Genomic DNA, 21,788 nt, shown 5'->3' on the forward strand with positions numbered 1-21,788 from the left:
TATATTGTAAATTGTTATTACATTATGTCAATAATTATTAATAGTGATAGTTATAGTATACATGCAAATTCTGGCTTCTGATTTTCAATAGGCTTCATATATGCCGATAAAACTCGGATAAATTAATCTCTATTTTTCATATAATATTAATATGATATTTGAAATATTGTCTTGATGGGTATCACTGTGGTAAGATTGACGATAATAAAAGTACGTCTGATGTGGTGTTCATCTGCAAGATGAGTTAAGTTGCGAGTCAAGTGATCAAGTTAAGACTCGATCGATTTAATGAACTCAAGTTGCGAATTTTAACTTTTACAATTTCAATTATTACTAACCAACAACCAATTAGATGAATTAGCATCATTTTTCTGGAATAAGAAGAGGGTTCTTAATGTACCTTGCAATTCGATCGGTGTTCCGTTGCTAGAGATACTGTCCGTTTTAACTTTTTATGAGCCTCACAGGTTAATTTTAAAAAGGCGCTTCGATAGGAAGAGGAGGTCCTGAAAATGAGTCTTGTCAGAACAAACTTATAAAGTTCATAAGAAGTTAAAGCGGACAATAACTCGTACAAAAAGACGATAATCGAATCACAATTCACATCAATCTTCGGACTCAAAATATTCCATATCCCATCCCCATTGTACTAAAAAAAATAATCCAATTATTACTTAAAAAGAGATGTTTGAAAAACCATGGACCTACACGTCTGGAATGCAATTACCTGATGAATTTGGTCCAGCCCGACCCACCCAATCACTCATCAGTTACGTACAATAATTAAAGAAATGAGGAATGACATTTGTAGGTTCATTTATGTTTCTCAGCTTTTTAATGGGTTTTATTTTCTATACCTTTATATACAATTGAAAGCCATCATGTCAGCATCTTAAATATTTTTAACCTATTCTTTTTTTATATGGAATGATTATATTTACACTATGATTTGTTTGCATAATGTATCCCTATATTTTAAATAATTATATATATATCTATAAAAAATATCAAAATTATTTACACAAATTATTTTTACTTTTTAAGAAATTATACATCTATCCTAAAAAAACGTCAACATCATTACATAATATACCTGTACTTTTTGGTTGTTGGTGATGACTTTTGTAGCTATATAAAAGATACAGATAATTTGTGTAAATAGACCATAAGTCATGGGGCATAAATATAATATCCCTTTTTTAAAGTATTATCTTATTATTTTTTTATTTTTATATCTCTTCTTAACCTCCACATCTCTTTGATTTTCTCACTTATTTTTCAATAATTTCTCATAGTTTTTTTAATACATTTTATTCATCCAATCAATGTATTATTTTTAAAATAATAATTAAAATTTTAAATATAAAATAACTGTGCATATGTTTGAATTATTTAATGCAAGAAAATTGACAGGTGGCAAATAAGTTCCTTTTAGAGGACTTGGGCCATCTGTTTGAATTGACACTCTGACTGACCAAACAAGTTTGTCAAAATATTAATTTAAAAACTTTTTAAAATGAGATTTTAATAAATTAATTCAAGTTACACAGCCACTCCAGCGAGCAGTTCCGGAATTCCAAGGACAAAATCGACAATATAAGAAACTTGAGGCGGCGAAATGTGAACGTCCCTTTATAATAAGCTGCAAATCAAAAACTTTACGCTTTGGATCGAGTGTTATCTTCACCGCCAAGCTTCGTCTTGAATCTACCCAATATTCTACCGAGACTTCGCAATTTTGGATCCAAGGTATGTCTAACCATCAGTTTCATTCATGAACATTGAAGTTCGAAGCGAACGTTTGTTCGTTGATTCTCCCGGCAACTCTCTTCTCTTCATTATTTTTAATCATGAAATTACTTCATTTTCATAGTCCTAATCAGTAAAGATGATGTCATTAGAGTTATTGATACGGTTTTCTGGTAATTGTTTGAATTTTACCGGCGGCTTTTCTTTTTCCTGAGAGTTAATATGTTTTAGCTGTTAGTGGAACACCCCCTTTCCATGTTTGTTTTTTATAATACGGAGGCCAATATTGTACTGTTTTAGGTTATTCTTGCTAATTGTTTTTTCAAATTTTATTCTGGTAGCTAGAGACTCTAATATTTCTCCAAGTGCTTCAGTCGAACAATTAACTAATTGCATTTTTTCCCCCCAGGATTATTTGGGTAGGAATGAACCCAACTGGTTATACAGTAGAAATTTCGAACCTGTCTCCTAATGCTACTGAGAAGGATGTCTATGATTTTTTCGCATTCTGTGGTGCAATTCAACATGTTGTAATTGTCAGGTAAACTCCACATTGTAGAGTTACGTCGTCCATTCGGCATGGTAAATCCTGTTACGAGTTCTTGTGAACACTTAACCTCAATTAACTTGAAATTGCCTAGTGTTTACATTAGAACAGTTTTTGTTCACACATACAACCACCACCTCATTGAGAGGTGATTCTCTTTTTTTTTTTTTTTTGTAGTATAATAACGTGTTTTTTCCTCTGTTGTGTGATCACATACAATAGTTGTTCCAAGATCCATTATGATAGATGGGACAAACGGTCAATTGACAAGCGAGAGAGAAGTTAAAAGGGCATAATTTTAACTACTATTGTAAGAGTGTAAGGGTATCTATGATTTTTTAATCTTCAGATTGGATTGGTGATAGGCTTGCATTAAGTATCTACAGCAGTTGTCCCCTGGTTGAGGAACACGAGATTTAGATTCTTTTTTTATATGCGAATGGATCAAAACATCCATGGTCTGTACTTAGTAGATGCCTGGAGCTTCTCTATGCATACATGGACTGCATATCTCTTGGAAAATTATTTTGAATTGTGGTTGCTATAATTTCAAAACAGGGCTGGGGAATTTGCATTTACAGCTTATGTGACTTTCAAAAATCCTCATGCTGTGGAGACTGCTATCCTGGTCGATGTAAGTTTTTTTAGAAGTTCTGTTGTGTGACTTTAGGTTGATAGATAGTTAAAGTGTTGAACATAACATCAAATACTTGGCATCAGTTGCCTGTAACCTATGTTTGATATAGCACTGGATCTGACTTGGCTAGTAAAACTACTTTGGTTCATTGTTGTTTCATTCTGATCGCAGAATAAAGCCTGAGGTTAATCCTTTACTTGCATCTTTTATTCAGCTTCATATTATGTCTTCACTTATATGAATTCACCCGTCTTTTTTTTTTTGGTTTTGGCCTATCTAACTTCTGCTGTCATGATCGGTTTGTTATAATCCTTGTTCATCCATGTTTAATGATAAACCACTTAAAAATTTTCATTTTAGCTATCACGAGTTTGATCATTACCTTGTATGAAAAAGCATGCATGAAGAGTAATGCCAAATAATTGATCCTGTATCAATAATGTCACTCTGTACCTTATTAAATTGCCGAAGAGAGTTTCAATATCACCATCCTAGTTTTGAAATCCGAAACTATTGTACTTGCATGTTTCAGTGTTAGTGATCTGTTATTCTCATAAGTTTTACATGTTGAAGTTAATGTTGATATTAGGGAGCTACCATTTTGGATCGACCTGTATGCATAACTCGATCTGGACATTATGGAGGTGACCACAATCTTTGGAATCATTCTTCATTGAAGATTGAAGATGAAAACCAGCCAAGTGTATGCATCTTTCCTTTTCTCTGTTCAGTTGATTATTTCTACGTGTTAGACAATTGTCTACTTTGTCGAATCTGTAACTATTTGTGTATTCTTTTTCTTCTATTCTTGGAAAATCAATTATTCTTCTCTCGTTAGATAAATAAGACATTCAATACTTACTTTATCAGCAGTCCCAAGGCCAAAATGTTGTTCCATCTGCTGGCAAAGCTGTGTGTTTGGCTCAAGATGTTGTAAAATCAGTGGCTGCTAAAGGATATGTGCTGGGGAAAGGTGCATTGAACAAAGCCAAAGCCTTTGATGAATCTCATCAGGTATCTGCCACTGCAGTAGCCAAGGTTACACAATTGAGTGAAAGAGTCGGTTTGACTGACAAGATAGCAATTGGGGTTCAAGCTGCTAGAGCTGCCGATCAGAGGTACCATATTTCAAATACGACAAGATCAGTTGTCTCTGCTACAGGAAAGAGAACAGCTTCTGCAGCAAATGCCATGGCTAATAGTAGTTACTTCTCTAAGGGAGCTCTTTGGTTATCCGGTGCTCTAAGCAGAGCTTCTCAAGTTGCCGCTGATCTTGGAGGTCGCGGTGTTGGCAAATAGGAATTGAGAATTTGACGGACAGTGGTAGTCTTATTCCGCATAGGAATTTGTTAGGTATAGTTGCTGGTTGTATGTACAAAGTTTGCGATGAGATTTTGCTGGTCTCAACAGTAACGAACGGGATTTTGGGTACCTTCAGTGATTACTCTAATTCCAGGAAACAGTTGTTCGATGAGCAACTCTCTAATCCCTTCTCGGGAACGTTCTTTGTCTTGTAACCTTGTTGTGTGCATACACAGTTACCCATTGGAATTAAATTATTAGTATTCTTTATGTCATGGTACGTGATGGTATTACTTCTAGGAAAAAACCATCATCATTACCAAAAGCAGCCACATTCACTTTCGTACTTTGAACGGTAATGATTGAGCATCTTTACTACATTTGTTCGGTGGCCATTTCTTGCTGAATATCATCAGTATGGCCTGATCGAACCATCAGAATCTTATAGTCTTCACTTTTCTTGGAGTTGGATATCTGTCAAAGCTAAGATTTCTTGCTTGTATTCAACACCAGTGGACAAACGCTATTATTTGGTTTTCTTCTTCTTCTATTTTAATAGTGGACTCAATATACATACACTTCAATATAATTAGATTGCATAAGCTCAGGAATGAACATTGACTGAACTAAGGGTTGGTATGCCTAACTAACTTGTCCGTTAGGGGACAACTCATCCATTTGATCTCAAGATTTTTTAAGGTCTTGAGCTTAAACTTGGATCGATGGATGAGTGGGGTAAAAAAAAAGCAGAAATACTAACCCCTAGCTAACTTGACAGCTGGGCGGCACGTCACTCCCTTATGTATGGGTCAGGAAGGAGGGGGAAGAAAACGGCAATAAAATACAATAAGTGCTGGTTCACTTAAAAATGTGCCACTGCAACTGATCTCCCGCCGGCTGAGCAAGAACTGCTTAATACAGGGTGTGTTAAGAATTGAACGACTAAGAAGTATTTCCTGATGATATATATATTGGGTTGAGCATCATAATTAAATTCTTCCCAGACAACTAACAAAGAATTTCAACTCAGACACCACAGATATGCAGCCTCGTCAACTGTGTAGTTGGATTTGTAATCGATTGGTTTCTTTGCAATTCAATATCATAGACACTGAACTCTCATAGCAACGTTATTTTTTGACAGTGTTCCTCTCTTATAAGATTCAGACACACACACACCCACACAGATATATGTGTAGCCAAGTTTATTTTCTTGAGGAAAATTATTGGGACAGGGAGCAGACAACGGTACCTCGTCGCCTAGCTTGGGAAATTCAGAGGCAAACGCACATCGATGCCAAGCTGTTACTTATTGCCCATACGCATGCACGCATCCCTGCTGCATAATTCATACTATGCAGCAGTAGGACAACAAGTATGGTGAGGATCGTATTGTTTATGTTGCGTTAGATACAAGGATTTGGATTCAAGAAAAAAACGCTTTATAAGTATCATGATCTTAGATTTTCTAAAAATAAACTAGAAATGAGAAATCTTGAATATGAATTAATCCATTATATTATGAAATTATTGGAACCTTTTCAAAAAAATTTGTTATTGAAATTTAGTTCGCGACCTCAATATCTTCATTCCTATAATTAGATATAGGAAATTTTCCAACTTTTCAACATATATTCCACATTTCTTTGCATCATCAATTTTAGTTTTAGTATCAAATGATAAAGGAAAAGTCTTGCTTTTTAACACACTTGAAATCAAAATCAAAACCATATCAAATAATAAGGTAGAATAAAATATATATATATATATATATATATTCCAAATAATCTTGAAAAACATAAAATAAAATAATAATAATAATAATAATAGGCAGTGGTTGACAAATCACTTTCAAAGAGCAAGGGAGGGAGAAAGAGTGACGTCAAGCATAGAAGCCCACATGGCCCCTCACTTCTGAATCCACCAGAAGCCATAACCCATAAGCGCATGCATGTGGACCAGAAGATTCATATCTCTTCTTATTTTATTTTAATCACAATTAAACATTAAAACCTAATATCTATTATATACATAAAATCCACCATATATATATATATTATATGTATAAGTTTCTCCATGTATGTATATATGTGATTGGAATTTCGAGCAGGATATATAGCTGGAGGTGCATCAGAACATGGGGAATATATATTGAGCTTCACAGCTTCCAACTAATATGCCACATGTGAGATGCAGTATCCTACTATTATAATTTTATTTTATTTTTATTAATAACAATAAATAAATTATATAATAATGTATTATTTCAATACATTAAGAAACCCCTCAATTCAATCAATATATAAATACGACTAACAACAATGAATAAATTGCTATAAACTCATATAAAATGAGACAAATATGGTGGAACTCAAATTTATTCATGAAACTTCAACTTTAATCTCAATCACTGGATTAAGATATCATTGATCCCAATATCATTATAATTTGCTCCTTATAAATTTTGAAAAAGTGGGTCCCTCTCTACCATTATCACCCAATTACCAAAATATAAATGAACTTATTATCACTCAAGTGGATCTCAATATTTATAAGTTCAGTATACAAAAGTTTTTTATACGTATAAGTATGTTCAAAGAATATATATCAAGACACATTAATAGGGAAAAATATAATTTACCCCTTATGATATGAGAAATGATTAAAAAAAAAAAAGTAAATTATTACTTCTATTTTAGAAAACGAAGTAAATTACCCCTCTATTTAGACAATTTATATGGAGTAATTTAAATATAGGAAATAATTTGCTAAATTTATTTTTACAGAAATTTTTTACTCATTTTACATATCATAAAAATAAATAAATTATATTTAATCCCACATTAATAGATTTAATGTTAACAAATCTGACATACATGCTATACATATTTTTACGTATCCCACAATTGTGAAAATGTCCACTAGTATTTTTCTTTACGGAAAAAAGAAAATTTGACATCTACTAAATAACTAATTCCTCGTATGCGTTCCTCCTAGTTAGGTGCTATATTATATCCCCATACATATTATTAATTGATTTTGACATACACAACTACCTATACAAGGATGGTAATACAGAGGTATGTGTAAGAGTTATAAAAATTCAATAGGAGGGAGCAATTAGTTATTTTCGTGCCGTAATTTGGAGCTTTTAATTTTTGGTCGGATTCTTATTTTGATTTTTAACTTTAAAAAAGTAACATATTTTGTTATATGGCACACTTTCATTAAATATTTAACGAAAGAAACCTTGCACGTTGCCGTTATATGCTCAATTTGAAAACTTAATGGTTACGTGGCCTTTTTCATTAAATATCTAATGAAAATGTGCCATGGGACCAAAAACTCTAAATTACATGATGAATAATATTTATTTTCCCAATTAAATGCTTTCGGGTAAATTAATGTTGAATGATTATTTGAAATAAAAGGTTTAATTTCGTAGATGTAGAACAAAAGATCGATTCTTAAATTAATTTGTCATTTGTATAATAATATCGTCTAGTGCTGTCTAATTTAAAGTTGGATTCATCGGTGTGAGGTTTTGTCCTAATGGTTAAAATTAAAGTCGCACTACTCCAAAACTATGAAGTTGGGTGTCCGAGCTCATATTAAATATATAGGTATATTATCTTATTATATGATATTAATTAATATTTTTAAATTTATAATTTATTACCAAAAAATATATTAATTTATTGACTGATATTTTAATATAATTTTATAATAAAAAAAATCTCTTACATCAATTACCATCTTAAGTAATCAAGTTGTCAATCATTTTGTACTATATAAAGATATATCTGATTAACAATTTTCAACTACTTTACTTGTTATGGCGATGCAATCATCAGACTTCACTCACGTGAGAAATATTACCTAATACTACGTACTATGTACTTTTTTATTTTCACTAAGCAGTTTAAATTAATTATTGTTGTAAACCTTAAAAAAATCAAATTTCAAAGGCTAAAAGACAGTCATTTTTTAAATTTGAAAAATCCATATGGGATCAAAAAAGGAAAGAGGGATATTGTTTGGAATTATAATATGATTCGATCATGAACATGAAATCTCGTGTTCTATTCTCCAATCTTTGCGACTTCAAAGCTGTAGGAAGATCCCTGAGTTAGTTCGGATGGAGGGGTGGGAACGGGTGGGTTTGGGAGGATTTGATATCCACTTCAATACAAAAATTTATTAGGGCGGATCTAACTCCATAAACCTGATTATTTTTATTATTTACTATTTATTTTATAAATTTGTATAAAAAAAAGTTTTAAGTATCAATTATAAATAAAATTGTTCATGGCCTAACTCAAATGCTCAAGGCCAAAAAATAAATTCTCAAGTATAAATAAATTATTCATAAAAACAAACCAAATAATTTATATAAATTATACATTACTAACAATTTCTTCATTTTCGTTCTCATTGAGTATTATGATATAATTTTTTAATTTATCAATTGTTGAAAAAATACCTAACAATAAACAAATAAAATAATATAAAATTTTATTAGTATTTATTCTATCAAAATAACGTAAAATAAAATATATATTTATATATAAATGTTAAATAATAAAATCTGGACGGGTTTCGGGGAGGGTCCTTAAGGACCCAGGACCCACCTCGAACCCGCCCCAGTCTAACACTTAGGACCCGCTTCCCGCACCATTTGTAATTTTTTGGACCGAACTCGTCCCATTAGAGACGGGTCCGGGATGAGTTTTATCGAGTCTGGGTTCAATTGCCACCCCTAGTTGGATGTTGTTTTCTTTGATTTTTCTTGTGTGTGCAAGAATCCGAATTTGAGATACATCCACTCTCAATATGTTGATTTTAAAAATTTCTAAGAATTTTAAATTTATAATATAATCGAGGTTTCAATATATATATATATATATATATATATATATATATACTCTGTCATCCCACATCACATAAGATATTCATATTAATATACCAATTCCATAATTTTTTAAAATAAATTCATGAGACTCTAATACAACATTACCTTGATGTTCAATTAAGATGGTGTATTTTTTTTAGAAAAGAAAATGATGGAAATTTAAGAAAGAAAGAAAGAGGAAAAATGAATTACAGTTATCTCTCGTAAGTTTTGACTTAATTATGAATACCACATAATTGTTCGTGAAATTAAAAATACTCACTTAAATGAAAAATAACATAAGATATTTGTAATTTTTTAAATAATGATAAAGTATATATAATAATATCTAAGTTTGAAAAAGATGGTTGTAATTTATAAAAGATAAAATATAAAGGAAAGGTGAATGCAGGGGCATGAGGGATGTGGCAGGGAGAAGCAGTGGGAACGGAAATGGACAGTTGGAGAGGTGCAGCAGGACAAAATAAGAACAGCTCGATCGATCGATCATCACAATGGAGAGATGACTCTTTGGGGCCAATACATATATATATATATATATTGTTTTTTGTTTTCTGAATTTTATTTTTGGTTAATAGTAAAAATAAGTGTTGCAGAAAGGGTTGGGGTTGGGGATGAGGGTGAGGGGAATCGTCGTCCTGGTGCACGATGCCTGTTGGTGGGTTAGGTAGCAATCCCTGCCCCCTTCCCCGGACCCATCCCTAGATTCCTGTCCCATCTCTCTCACCAATATTTATACCCTCATCTAGACGATTAAACCATAAATTCAAGAATGTAAAAATATTTACGTGGTTCACCACTCACATCCACTGATGTAGGAAGGGTATCGTAAGATAATTTTTTTCAATATAAAAGAGGTATAAAATAAATGTAGAAACAAATAAGAAAATTACAACTATATATATATATATATATTTATGTTTGTAATTATAAACAATCAGTTCATTTTATTAGTTTTTGTTGTTTCCATTCAAATTGTGATGAATTGACCAAAAATATTTTTTGGATTATGAATTATCAATTACACATTTTCTATAATATTTTTGTGGATTAGTATACAGAGGGCAAATATGACTTTGCATACCATAAGAGTTTTTCATACTTTCTCAAATATCTATACATTTATACCAATATAAAATGAAAAATTCCTCCACACTTACAAACAATAGTTAAGACATCGGTGCATTAATTTTTTATGAAGTCAAAATGCCATTTATAATAAAATAACTAACTTATTCAACTTTTCAAAATTTACACTATTGATAAATTATTTTTTTTTATTAATATAATGTAATGGTTTGTATATTTTACCTTATTTATAGTACATTCAAAGCTTGAAAGATATTTTTATATTTCACTAGATTACAAATAATAACAACTTATAATCATGGTAAATCAATATTGTTAACCATAATTAAATAAAATCAATGCGAAAACTTAAATGTTTACCACGGTTAATCAATATAAGTTATGACCAAAATATTTGTCGTAGCTATAGCTAATGGTCTGGCTCACTTATAGAAACAACTAATAGCTCTTCCAGGCCGTAGTTAATTTATTTGACACAGTATTTTCTTTTTTACCATATTAATTAATTGTAACAAAAAATTATATTTATTCTAATGTACATAAATTTGAGGGGGTATTTGTAAAATCTCAAATTATAAGGGGTAAATGTAATTATCTAGCTCATGAGAGCTCATTATAAGTTATCCAAACATATAAATAGTCGTTGCGTTCTTCAAAAAAACAAAAAAAACCTGTTTATTCTGAACGTAGAATTTAATTTAAAGTGTATTATAGGGCTTAATTATTTTATTAATATTGTAATTATAGTTATTTGACAGGTTGGTTCTATAATTTATTAAAATTGCAAAATGGTCATTCGTCTTTTTAATTTTTCAATTTTAGAATAAATCGGCCGAATTATGGTGTCACTTTCCGATCATTTGTTTCTAGAATTGGAAGATTTGAATGGATAAAGGACTACTTTATAATTTTAATAAATTACAAAACTAAAATATCAAATAATATAATTACAAAATTAAAAATATGATATAATTCTCAATTCTGTATGTGTTTGCAAATATGTTACATGATGATAATTAATCGACTGAATTTAATGTTAAAAGTTGAATATGTTGGAGTAGTGCGTGGATGATGAAGAACACAATACGTATTTGTGTACAACTCATGAATTAAGTTAATGTTGATTTACAAAGATTTGGAGTAGTGATAAATTGATATATTTATATAGAGAGAGAGAGCTTTCATTTTCTCATATTCCTCAAGTAATCTCCTATTGACTGACAAAACCAATTAACCATATTCAAGAAAAGAAAATATTAAAGAATAATTTAAGCAACCAAATGATTAATTAATAATAACAAATAATGAATTATTTTTCTCCCTCTAAGTCACCCACTTCTCCTTTTAAAACCATATAATCTGAACCCATTTCCCCCCCTTTACCAAAGGAATCAACCCCCATACAAATTCCTCAATGACAACTGTCCGTGTAGAAAAATATGCACCCCACTTCACACCATAAACTATACCAAATTACCATTTTTTTTCCTTAATTTCTTACATATCTTTTTTATGTTAATTTACGACGTACTGTGTCCATTTATGTATCTAACTTGTAATGAAAGCAAAACGCATTAATATAAAAAATCCATTTCTCACAATTCAAAACAGACCTCTCCACACACACAAACACATCAGGAAACCCTCTTCTTGAAGCCGATAAGGTATATAAGCTACATCCATCAGAGAGATATGAATGCATCTCTATAGGTCCAACCTGACCAAATTATCTCTCCATTGATTTGAACTATATGTGAGTGATATTGGGTGCATATATACTACAACACCCTTGAATCATTCTGTCTGAAGAAAACAATCATGGCTGCTGAATTATTACCAGTTTTCCAGTCACTCAAACTGCAGGTGGAATCAGTTGTACTGTTACAATAGGTGATGAGTACAGAAATGGCATTTTTCCACCCCAATTTCATGCTTCAAACTCCTCATCAAGATGAACACACTCACCCTTCCACTTCTCTACCTCCACTTCTTCCCTCTTGCAGTACTCCTCAAGAATTTCATGGTACGTTACATACTTCTTTATGTTTTTTTTCCCCCTCGTAATGGGGTTTTTGGGCAAAAAGAAAAACAGTACCAATTATATGGAGTTTGGACAACTTTTGACACTACCGAGGAACATTGAAAATTTCATTCCTACTTTAGGAAAAGAAGTGAGAAAAAAAACCGCGTTAAGAATCAGTTTTACTTTCTTTCTTTTCTTTGCTTCTTTTGATGAGATCATTTCAAGATTACAAGTGGAAGTGGCTTGATAAAACATTGCAGGAGTGGCTCCACTACTAGGGAAGAGATCGTCGATGGGATTTTCAACAGGAATCGATGTCTGCGAAGAGATGAACAATCATGGAGAGGATGAATTATCAGACGACGGGTCGCAAGTTGGGGAGAAGAAGAGGAGGCTCAACATGGAGCAAGTGAAGACGCTGGAAAAGAACTTCGAGCTAGGTAATAAGCTTGAGCCCGAAAGGAAAATGCAGCTGGCCCGGGCCCTTGGCCTCCAGCCCAGACAGATTGCTATTTGGTTTCAGAACAGGAGGGCCCGATGGAAGACTAAGCAGTTGGAGAAAGATTATGACCTTCTCAAGAGACAGTTTGAAGCTGTCAAAGCGGAGAATGATGCACTTCAGGCACAGAATCAGAAACTTCACGCCGAGGTACAGTAAAACAGTTGTTTACAACTGTAAAAAAATTGGCATATATAAGTCTTAATGGAGGTGCTGGTGTGATTTTATGCATATCTTTAGATTTTTTGATGCATATAATTAGATTGTAAAATAGACTAAAAAGGCGCCTTGATTCGGGCCATGGCCATAAGAATTAGTTACAGTGCATGGTTAATTATTGTGGTTATGCTTATTTCCTGATGAAGAGAAGGATCTTGGCAGAAGCTCTATTATTTGTCTCATGGCTGCTGCAAGATTGCACACGAGCACAAAAATACAGGTTAAATGTCATGGGAAATTATCATATTCTGAGTAATTATTAATTATATTGGAAATTGTGCCCTTATCAGGGCTTGGTATAAATAAAGATTTTTGGTATAGTACGACATATATTTTAGAATTATCATCAAAGTCTTTGCATTTTAATTCTTTAATTGGCCTCAAAGTATTGTTCACATGGCTTACTTGTTAACAAACTCAGGACGTTCTGTAAAGTTGGAAATTGAAATTTTGGTGGTATTCAAGGTAGTAAACAAAGTAATTTCTTGTTATAGACTGGTGAAGAAACAATAATTAGATTAATGATTTGCAGATAATGGCACTGAAGAACAAGGAGCCAACAGAATCCATCAATCTGAACAAAGAAACAGAAGGTTCTTGCAGTAACAGAAGTGAGAACAGTTCGGAAATCAAGTTGGATATTTCAAGAACCCCAGCCATCGACAGCCCTTTACCCGCACATCCCACAAATGCAGGCAGGCCCCTCTTTCCATCTTCATTGATCAGGCCAAGTGGAGTGGCGCAGCAGCTCTTTCACAATCCCTCCAGGCCCGAAATTCAGTGCCCGAAAATGGACCAATCTGTTAAGGAAGAAAGCCTGTGCAATATGTTCTGTGGGATGGATGATCAGACTGGATTTTGGCCGTGGCTAGAGCAACAACATTTCAATTAAATTGGGAAAACTCTTGGATCGCGCTGACGGGGGTTCAAATTGGCCTGCTGAATTGCTAAAGATTGCCCTTTTGGAAGAGACGGATCGAGATCGAAGACCAAGTTAGTGTATTTGATGAGTTGATATGATCAAATTTCATGTTTTGATACTTTAGCTTTGGTGTACAAAGTAGTAAAAGTTTAAGACCGGAAGTATCTGAGGAGCTGGAGGGGAATAAGCTATAAGTTACTAATGTAAACGGGTCATCTCTTGCTTGCATATTACCATCATGTTTCTTGATTTCATTGAAACCCTGCAAAAAATGTGTGCTTGAAAGTTGAAATTTTGCTAGTTACCTGATTTATGATCTCCCGTCTGATTAAGAAAAAAAAAAAAAAAAAGATTTATCTCCATGCAAATTTTTCTCCCTTTGTCCACATTTTTACCTCTGTGTTCTTGCATAACATAAATTTAATTATTAAGTGAAACAGCATAAATTCTTAGACGAATGAGTTAATTTTCATCCAGTCCATTTTGTTGGTAAAATGGGGGGAGATTTCAGCAGAAGCTGATGGGAAGAATTTTTCTAGGGAAAGAGAGATAGAATCAGACACACGCTCCAAGGAGCGGAAGAGGACAAAGAGATGAAGGACAAGAAAACAAGGAAAGTTGGGAAATGGTCATTCTCGTGAAGGAGACATTGGCTAAAGTTTTTTTTTCTTGCTTGTGCTGACAACTGACAATGACTGGGTGGGGTGGGGGGAAGGGGGTATGGCATTGGTATCGAATCACTCAAAATTGAAGAAACACACCCTCAAAAAAAGAAAGAAAAAGATGTAACTATTTGAGGTTTTTTTGCATTCTTTCTCTTCTTTTAGCTGTGTTTTTGTTTTATGGTATCGCAAGAATTCATGTGGCTTTCTGTCACCCACTCCCAAACATCCAACTCCTCCTTTTTCTTTTTCTTCTTGCTGGGACCTTGCCAACTACGATCAACTTTGATTTTTTATTATTAATAATTCCATTCATATTTTCGAGTTGTAATGTTGCTTGTTTCTTTCCTCCATTTATAAAATTTTCTCCCTTTTTTAGGAGTCCTGGGACAATAGAGACTACCCTTTATCAACTGCATTTGTGGCTCTATATTGAGACACTTGGAACATGAGAAAGACTAACGTGTAGCCCTTAGTTTACTTTGATTTTAGTTGTTAGTTTCCTGAAATAATAATTATCGATTAGGTATATGTATTTGATATTGATAATTAACATACATTGATCCATGATGAATCGATGATTGTTATTTATTATGTAATTATAACCTATCCTCCTGTCCGTTAAGATAAAGAAAGGTGGGGAAAAAGGTAAAATTCAAATTTTGTGAAATTAAAATTAATCAAACCCTGATTTTTTAAGTAGTCTGGAAATCGTGAAACTGAGCAAATATTGATGTACATATGAAACTGTGGGCCGTCCATAATTTCACGAGTAAAAACATCATCACCACAATTCAAAAGTATAAGCCCCTTTTATTGAACGTACGGATTTTCAGCAATGAACTTGTCTGAATATATGGTCCCTGATTGGTTTTTTCTCTCAAAAGGGAGCCCTCATTCTAAGGGGGCACCCCCTCCTCACCCCACCAAGAAAAGAAAATTCAACAGTAAAGATGCATTCTTCTGCCTTACGTTAAACAGTAGTGTTACTACTTTCCTTTTCCCTTTTTCTTGGTAGATAAATGGAAACGCAACGCATTGCACCTCACAACCCGTCAATGAGATTTGCAACTGCGTCATGTGTGTCTATCATGGTCTTTACATATAATTGACCTACCATCGATTAAGAATCAAGATCTAACCATACGAGAATTTCAACACACAAATCAAAGTAATGTTTAATTAGACACATTGACACCTTGATGAATATTAATTCGGACAACATTGTGAGTATAATAATGTCCAGCCTTAACTACTAGGACAGAGGAATTGGTGTGTAATTTTCCTTTATCTAATTTTACTGATATGAAGTTGAACCCTCATCTTCAACATCTGGAAAAGAAAAATAAAAGATTAATTGTTTAATCATTAACTTTTCCAAACTCCACTTCCCAGATTCACACATATTAGATGTTTTACAGTTTGTACAACACCTGTCTTAGCCATTAGTAGCTAAGGTCGAATCCTTTTAGAATTATAGGATTATAGTTATCCTATTATTATAGGATCGACAAGATTTAACATTGTATGAGAGAAAATCCGAAAGCTAGGATATTTGGGTATTAAATATTATATGGACAGCAAAATAATAATAATAATAATAATAAAAAAATAAAAGAGAGAGAGAGAGAGAGAGAGAGAGAGAAAAGGTGGATCAATCTGGGATCATGTGCACAAGCTATAGAAAATGGCTGGAAGACTTTGGCTTTTTTTCTAAACAGATTGAGATGCCATAATACTAATAAATAATATTAATTGTGTAGTGGAAATATTAACAATTCTTAGCTCTACTAAAGCTGCTCATCAAGTGGCCACATGCATTCTCTACTCACACCATTATTAAACTATTTCTCTTAATTTATTTTATATTATATACTTCATGATCATAAAACTACTTCTCTTGTTTTTGCTTCTTTCACAAAATATACATACACATACATATATATATATATATATACATATAGCATGTACTTTCATTAAATTAATTATAATTAAATACATATAATGGAGAGGAAAAAAGATATTTTTACGCATAATTATTTTTTCTCAACACAATCCAAAATTCGATTGTCATTTATGTGATTTACTTACAGGTATTTGTAAAAAAGAGAAAAAGGTGTTCGGAAATCTTTTTCTGCAAAAAAGATTGTACGAAATTTTACATTGAATCAAAGAATAAGCTGCTTTTTTTTTTCCCCTTAATTTGTAGTAGTATTTGAAGCATGTTATGTGGCCAACACATGAAGATGACATGCATGAGACAAGCATATTCTGATGTTTTTTTTTTTTTAAAAAAATATTTTTTAATTGGTTTTTCAAATGGCTGCTGTACTACACAATGGATTTGAGTTCATGTCAACGAATCTAAACAATATATATATTTCCCAGAAGTAACTAAATTAGAGTGGAAAGATAAGTTTGTGGCGGAATTTTGTAGAGATTGTGGGAATTAATAATGGAGCAAAAAGTTTGCTGTCTGACTTCGAGGTTGCTTCTCTAACTACATAAATCACATTTTTTTAGTACCCAACAACGTGCTTACAATTAATTGCTGTCGATAATCATATCATTCTTCTAGAATTTCCACAACACTTCTAATAACTCTAACTTACCAATATCCGCAATTTCTAACTCAAATTAAATTTAATTGTATTTGGTCTAATTTTATGACAAGTAAAATATATTTACTGTATACATAGTGTATAATTCAGATAAAGTGATTAATCATATTATAAGTACATTACACTTATACTGTAATTAATTTGATTTTATCAACCATGATTTAGGTAAGAATTTTATATTACAACCTCTAACATCACTTCCCGATTCTCAACATACCTTATCTTGCGATCTCTAACGTCACTTTCCGATCTTAACATACCTTAGCTTATACTAGCATAGAATTCATATTATGCATGATTATATATATATATATATATATATACTAAATTAAATAGAAAAACATAGACTTAAAATTCTTTGATTTAGACGTTGTCTCAACTTGGACATATAAAAATATCTGTTTCTAAATTCAGCTTTGGTTAGGTTTCTTGAGCTGGATCTACTCTCTCCGTGTCAGGTGAAAAAGGGTCAACTTAATTTTCTCATGCTAGCTGTTCAATATAGGCTTGTGCCGGAATTGGTATAATATATATTTCTTTTTATTGATTTTAAAAAACATTACATTAATTTTCTAACAAATTTTCACCAATTTCTCCACTTATTGAACAAAGGGGGCACGAGATTGAACTAAAGCCGGCGGATCGCTTTAGCTCCAATAGAAACCCTAACGAGATCTCATCTGTTGGGCTGGGCCCTTTTGATGATAATATCAATACATCACTAAAAAATTATGCCTTATTGGCAGAGTAATTTCATTCTTATAGATTATTTTTCTTATAGGAGTTTGAAGGGATACATTTGCCGGCCCAAATAAATGGGGCTCCGTATTAGTTCAGCCCAGTGCCGATAACATGAGTCTTCTGACCAGCTCTCGACGAATTAAATCAGATTTTTCAAATAAATTCAAATGCAAATTGCCTCCTTTATATTTGAAACCAGCAAATACTCCATATAATTTTTTTTTTTACAAATTATCCTCTCTTTTTCAAAAGATAAGGCAACTTACCCCCTACCAATAGTTTAGATAGAAGGAGTAATTTGCTTCATTTTTGAAAACATAGTGGATAATTTGGCATTTTATTTTTCACAAGGATGTTTTTAGTCATTTCTAAATTGTATTTTTTTTTAAGTTCTAAAATATTTAATGATATACAAACAGACTTTTGTATAGGTCACGGAAGGTTTGTACATGGATTTCGTGTATTTGGGAACATGAAATAATAACTTTTTTTATTATTCATCACAATTAATTAAATCATTGTATATTTTGTTGGATGGATTATGAATATTTTAATATTAATAACATAATAGTTAACTAACAACAAAACCTCCACTGATGATCAAGTAAAGTAAATAAATTCTGGTTTGTATTCTAAAATCGAGATGAAACCAGAATATGAGGGGTGAGAGTGTTCCTCAAAAGTCTACCAAAAATTTGCCATGTCAACAGGAATTCCAACTCTACCCCATTAGTGCAATTTATATCTTTCCGGGCATACCCTGGCCATCGTCACCACTTCCACCTCCGTCAGCACCACCAATAACGACGAAGCGACCGTCCCTTTGGCATTGGACCAGTCTATGGAGGTCGTCTAGCTAGTATACCTGCTTTTAGGCTTCACTCTTCTTTGGCTGCTGACTCAAATCAAGTTTGATACTAAATACACTTATTATGTGACAGACAAATAATAAAAGGTTATTGGTGAGCGGGTTGGGATGGTAACCGGTATAATGATGGGAAGCAGTAGTAGGGGTATGAAGTGATGTTGGTGGTGGGCTAGGTAGCTAGATGGTCTCGAGTGAATAAGAGTTTGGGCCATCAAAAACCCTTTGAGCACAGTAGTACTGTTTTCAATAAGGCTGTGGGTGTTACAGAAATGGAGCAGGTAGAGTTAAAAGCAGCCCAGAGTGGGGTACCTAATTCAATCTCCCCAAGCTTTTCTGAGCAGACTACTCGAGACCAGAGTCCCTTTCGCTCATTCTTTCTTCTAACAAATTTATCCATCATCAGAATAAAAAGAGGAAAGAGAGTGGGAATTTCAGAGAAGAATGTGAATGTGTATGTATCTTTATCGAAACATGTTAAAGAAGGTCTTACATTCATTCTCAACTCAATGTTTCACCTCACTTTGCAGGCGCCCCATATCCCTCCTCACTCTCTCTTTCTCTATTAATTATAAGGTTGATTACAATGAACTCCAATATTTCACATAATTGCGAATATCCCTTATTATTTAAAAAATTATAAACAATCTCTAATATTTGATGAAATTATGTATTTTTTTATGAATGTATGAAATTGTCAAGAAGGAATGGTTTCTATAATTACATAAAAGGTAAAGATATTTTATGTAATTAATAAACTATAAATACCCCTTATTAAAATTAGGAACTCAGAGATAAGGAAATGGGAAGTGAAAATATTGAGGAGCAGGCATAGGATTCCCACAACATGTCCTTTTAGGAGAGCGTGGTGGTGGTGGGATGCAGAAAAGATGTGGGAGAAAGCACATATGACGTGAAGGTTGGGGTTAAAATGTGTACACCTTATCACCCTCAAAAGGTAACTCTAATGTTCACTTCACATCAATTAATATTGTAGGAATCCCAAGCACATAAACCCCACATTCACATAAAGCTATCTATTCCAATTCCACCAAATTAAAATATGCTGCATTTTCATCCCCCACGTGGGGTCTTCTTTATTTATGTGGGTACAATTATGTATTTATTTATTTAATTAATTATCATCACATGCAGTTCTCGCGACTATATAATTTTTTTTATGTGAACTAAAAAAATTATTAAAAAAGTAAATTATAATTATAAATTATAATAAATATGGAGAAATAAGGTGAGAGAGAAATTGGGATAGTGGGTAGTTAAGAGAAAAAAAAATTATAAAATTAGTAAAAAAATATTATAATTAATAATCTGACCAAAAATTTTAAAGAGAATAAATGAAATAAAGGGTAAACTGGGGCAATCTAAAATTGGTACAATTAAAAAAAAATATTTTATAATAGTATAAATAACAATGCTTTGAATGTTGTACACGTATAGGTTGGAGAAAAATGTTTGATCCAAAAATATGGAATATATATTTTTGTGATTTAAAGAGAGATTGTTATTCAATTGCCATGTTGATGAATCACCATCATGATCATATATATATATAAATGCATGTGTTTATATAATTGGATTATTTTAGTCTTGTGCGTGCATATATATTAATTATTCCGTGTGATGGAAAAAGAATTAAAACTTAATTTGTATCAAGCTAATTAAGGAACCCTAAAAAGAATAATAGTATTATTAGTAATAAAAAAATTCAAGTGATAATACGATGAATCTATAAATCATTATTTATATATATATATATACATATATATATTAAGAGAGAAAATACTTTTATTTTATCATATATATGATCTGCAAAATTTATTAAGTAGTGGTAGGAATTGTGTAGAAGTTGTCACTATTAGTAATTGATGTGAAAATAAATATGGGTCTAAAAATTATTACTATAAACAATATCTGATATTATTATGATTAATTAAATATTCTTTCACTAATATTATATTTTCTTGCAGTAAAAAAGATTTAAACTATATTTGTACATTTCTTTGGGTGAAAGTATACATTTAATTCCTATATAGAAATGTTTATATGTTACATCACATATATATACTAATTAGTTACTTAATTCTACTAGAATTAAAAAGGATAAATTTCTATTTAAACTAATAGACTAAAGAAAATAAAACTATTGTCCTGAATAAATTTTCTCCAACAAAATTAGCTTCCAATCATCAAAAGGTATCCCAATCAGCTTCATATCTTTCCAAAAATCGAGTCTTGAGCCTGCTTTTTCCAGCCATATTCCTGCAGGGTTAGGCGTGAGCACGCCTAACTCGTCCTTCTAATCTGTTCACATGTTGATTTTAGCTTCTTTTTCCTTTTTTCATTTCATCAATCCATTATAGGCTAATACTGCAATATGATACTTGATTAGGAGTATTTTGGGCACAAAAGAAGCAAAATATCACTTGAAATTAACAAAAAATGTACTCCCATCAGTGTCGAATTTTGGAACTATTTTAAAAATCCCATAAAAAAAATGACTAAAAATATTGAACTCCTATTTTATGAGACTAAAAGTATAATTTTGGCCATTTATGAAGGTAAGTTTTGAACTTGTACTAAGTGTAAAATAAATAAGTTGCACCTTGTAATCTTTGTATATATATAGATGTAATTAAGGAGAAAAGAAGAGTTATTAGATATATGATGAGAAAATAAGAAGAGAAAGTGGATTTGTAGTCTTTGTCTATATATATTTGCTACTCCAACCAACTTTATTAATATGTAGGGTAAAAATGCCCATCACTTTCCCTCTACACATATCATTATTTCACACCCAAACCCAACCATCTTTCTCTATTCTCCAATTTAATGCAAAAAAGAAATTGGTAGAGGAGCGTAAGCAGAATTTTGATGGGATTGGTGGGGCTCCGTGAATGAAAAAGACATATATCTATGGACTGCACTTTTGTAATTTTATTTTTTTTACAACCCACCTCCTAATTTAAATGCACAAACAAC

The 21,788-nt window shown here is 32.1% G+C and overlaps 2 protein-coding genes across 3 annotated transcripts; both read left to right on the plus strand.

Moving 5' to 3' along the window:
- The first annotated feature begins 1,567 nt into the window (after positions 1–1,567).
- On the plus strand, positions 1,568–4,505 carry LOC105156550 (binding partner of ACD11 1). Of its 2 annotated transcripts, none has more exons than XM_011072713.3 (5): positions 1,568–1,749; positions 2,159–2,290; positions 2,855–2,930; positions 3,523–3,636; positions 3,804–4,505. In XM_011072713.3, the coding sequence occupies exons 2-5, from the start codon at positions 2,175–2,177 to the stop codon at positions 4,230–4,232; spliced, it is 735 nt and encodes a 244-aa protein (XP_011071015.1). In that variant the 5' UTR covers positions 1,568–1,749; positions 2,159–2,174; the 3' UTR covers positions 4,233–4,505. The 2 variants fall into 2 exon arrangements, with proteins under 2 accessions (XP_011071015.1, XP_011071016.1); XM_011072714.3 differs by having other exon boundaries at positions 1,570–1,749; positions 3,807–4,505.
- Positions 4,506–11,811: 7,306 nt separating this feature from the next.
- On the plus strand, positions 11,812–14,153 carry ATHB13 (Homeobox-leucine zipper protein family). The gene is made up of 3 exons (XM_011072715.3): positions 11,812–12,259; positions 12,520–12,908; positions 13,510–14,153. The coding sequence occupies exons 1-3, from the start codon at positions 12,130–12,132 to the stop codon at positions 13,867–13,869; spliced, it is 879 nt and encodes a 292-aa protein (XP_011071017.1). The 5' UTR covers positions 11,812–12,129; the 3' UTR covers positions 13,870–14,153.
- Positions 14,154–21,788: the final 7,635 nt, after the last annotated feature.

The sequence above is a fragment of the Sesamum indicum genome, linkage group LG2 (genome assembly GCF_026168435.1).
Source record: "Sesamum indicum cultivar Baizhima isolate 11 linkage group LG2, ASM2616843v1, whole genome shotgun sequence".
NCBI lineage: Eukaryota > Viridiplantae > Streptophyta > Magnoliopsida > Lamiales > Pedaliaceae > Sesamum > Sesamum indicum.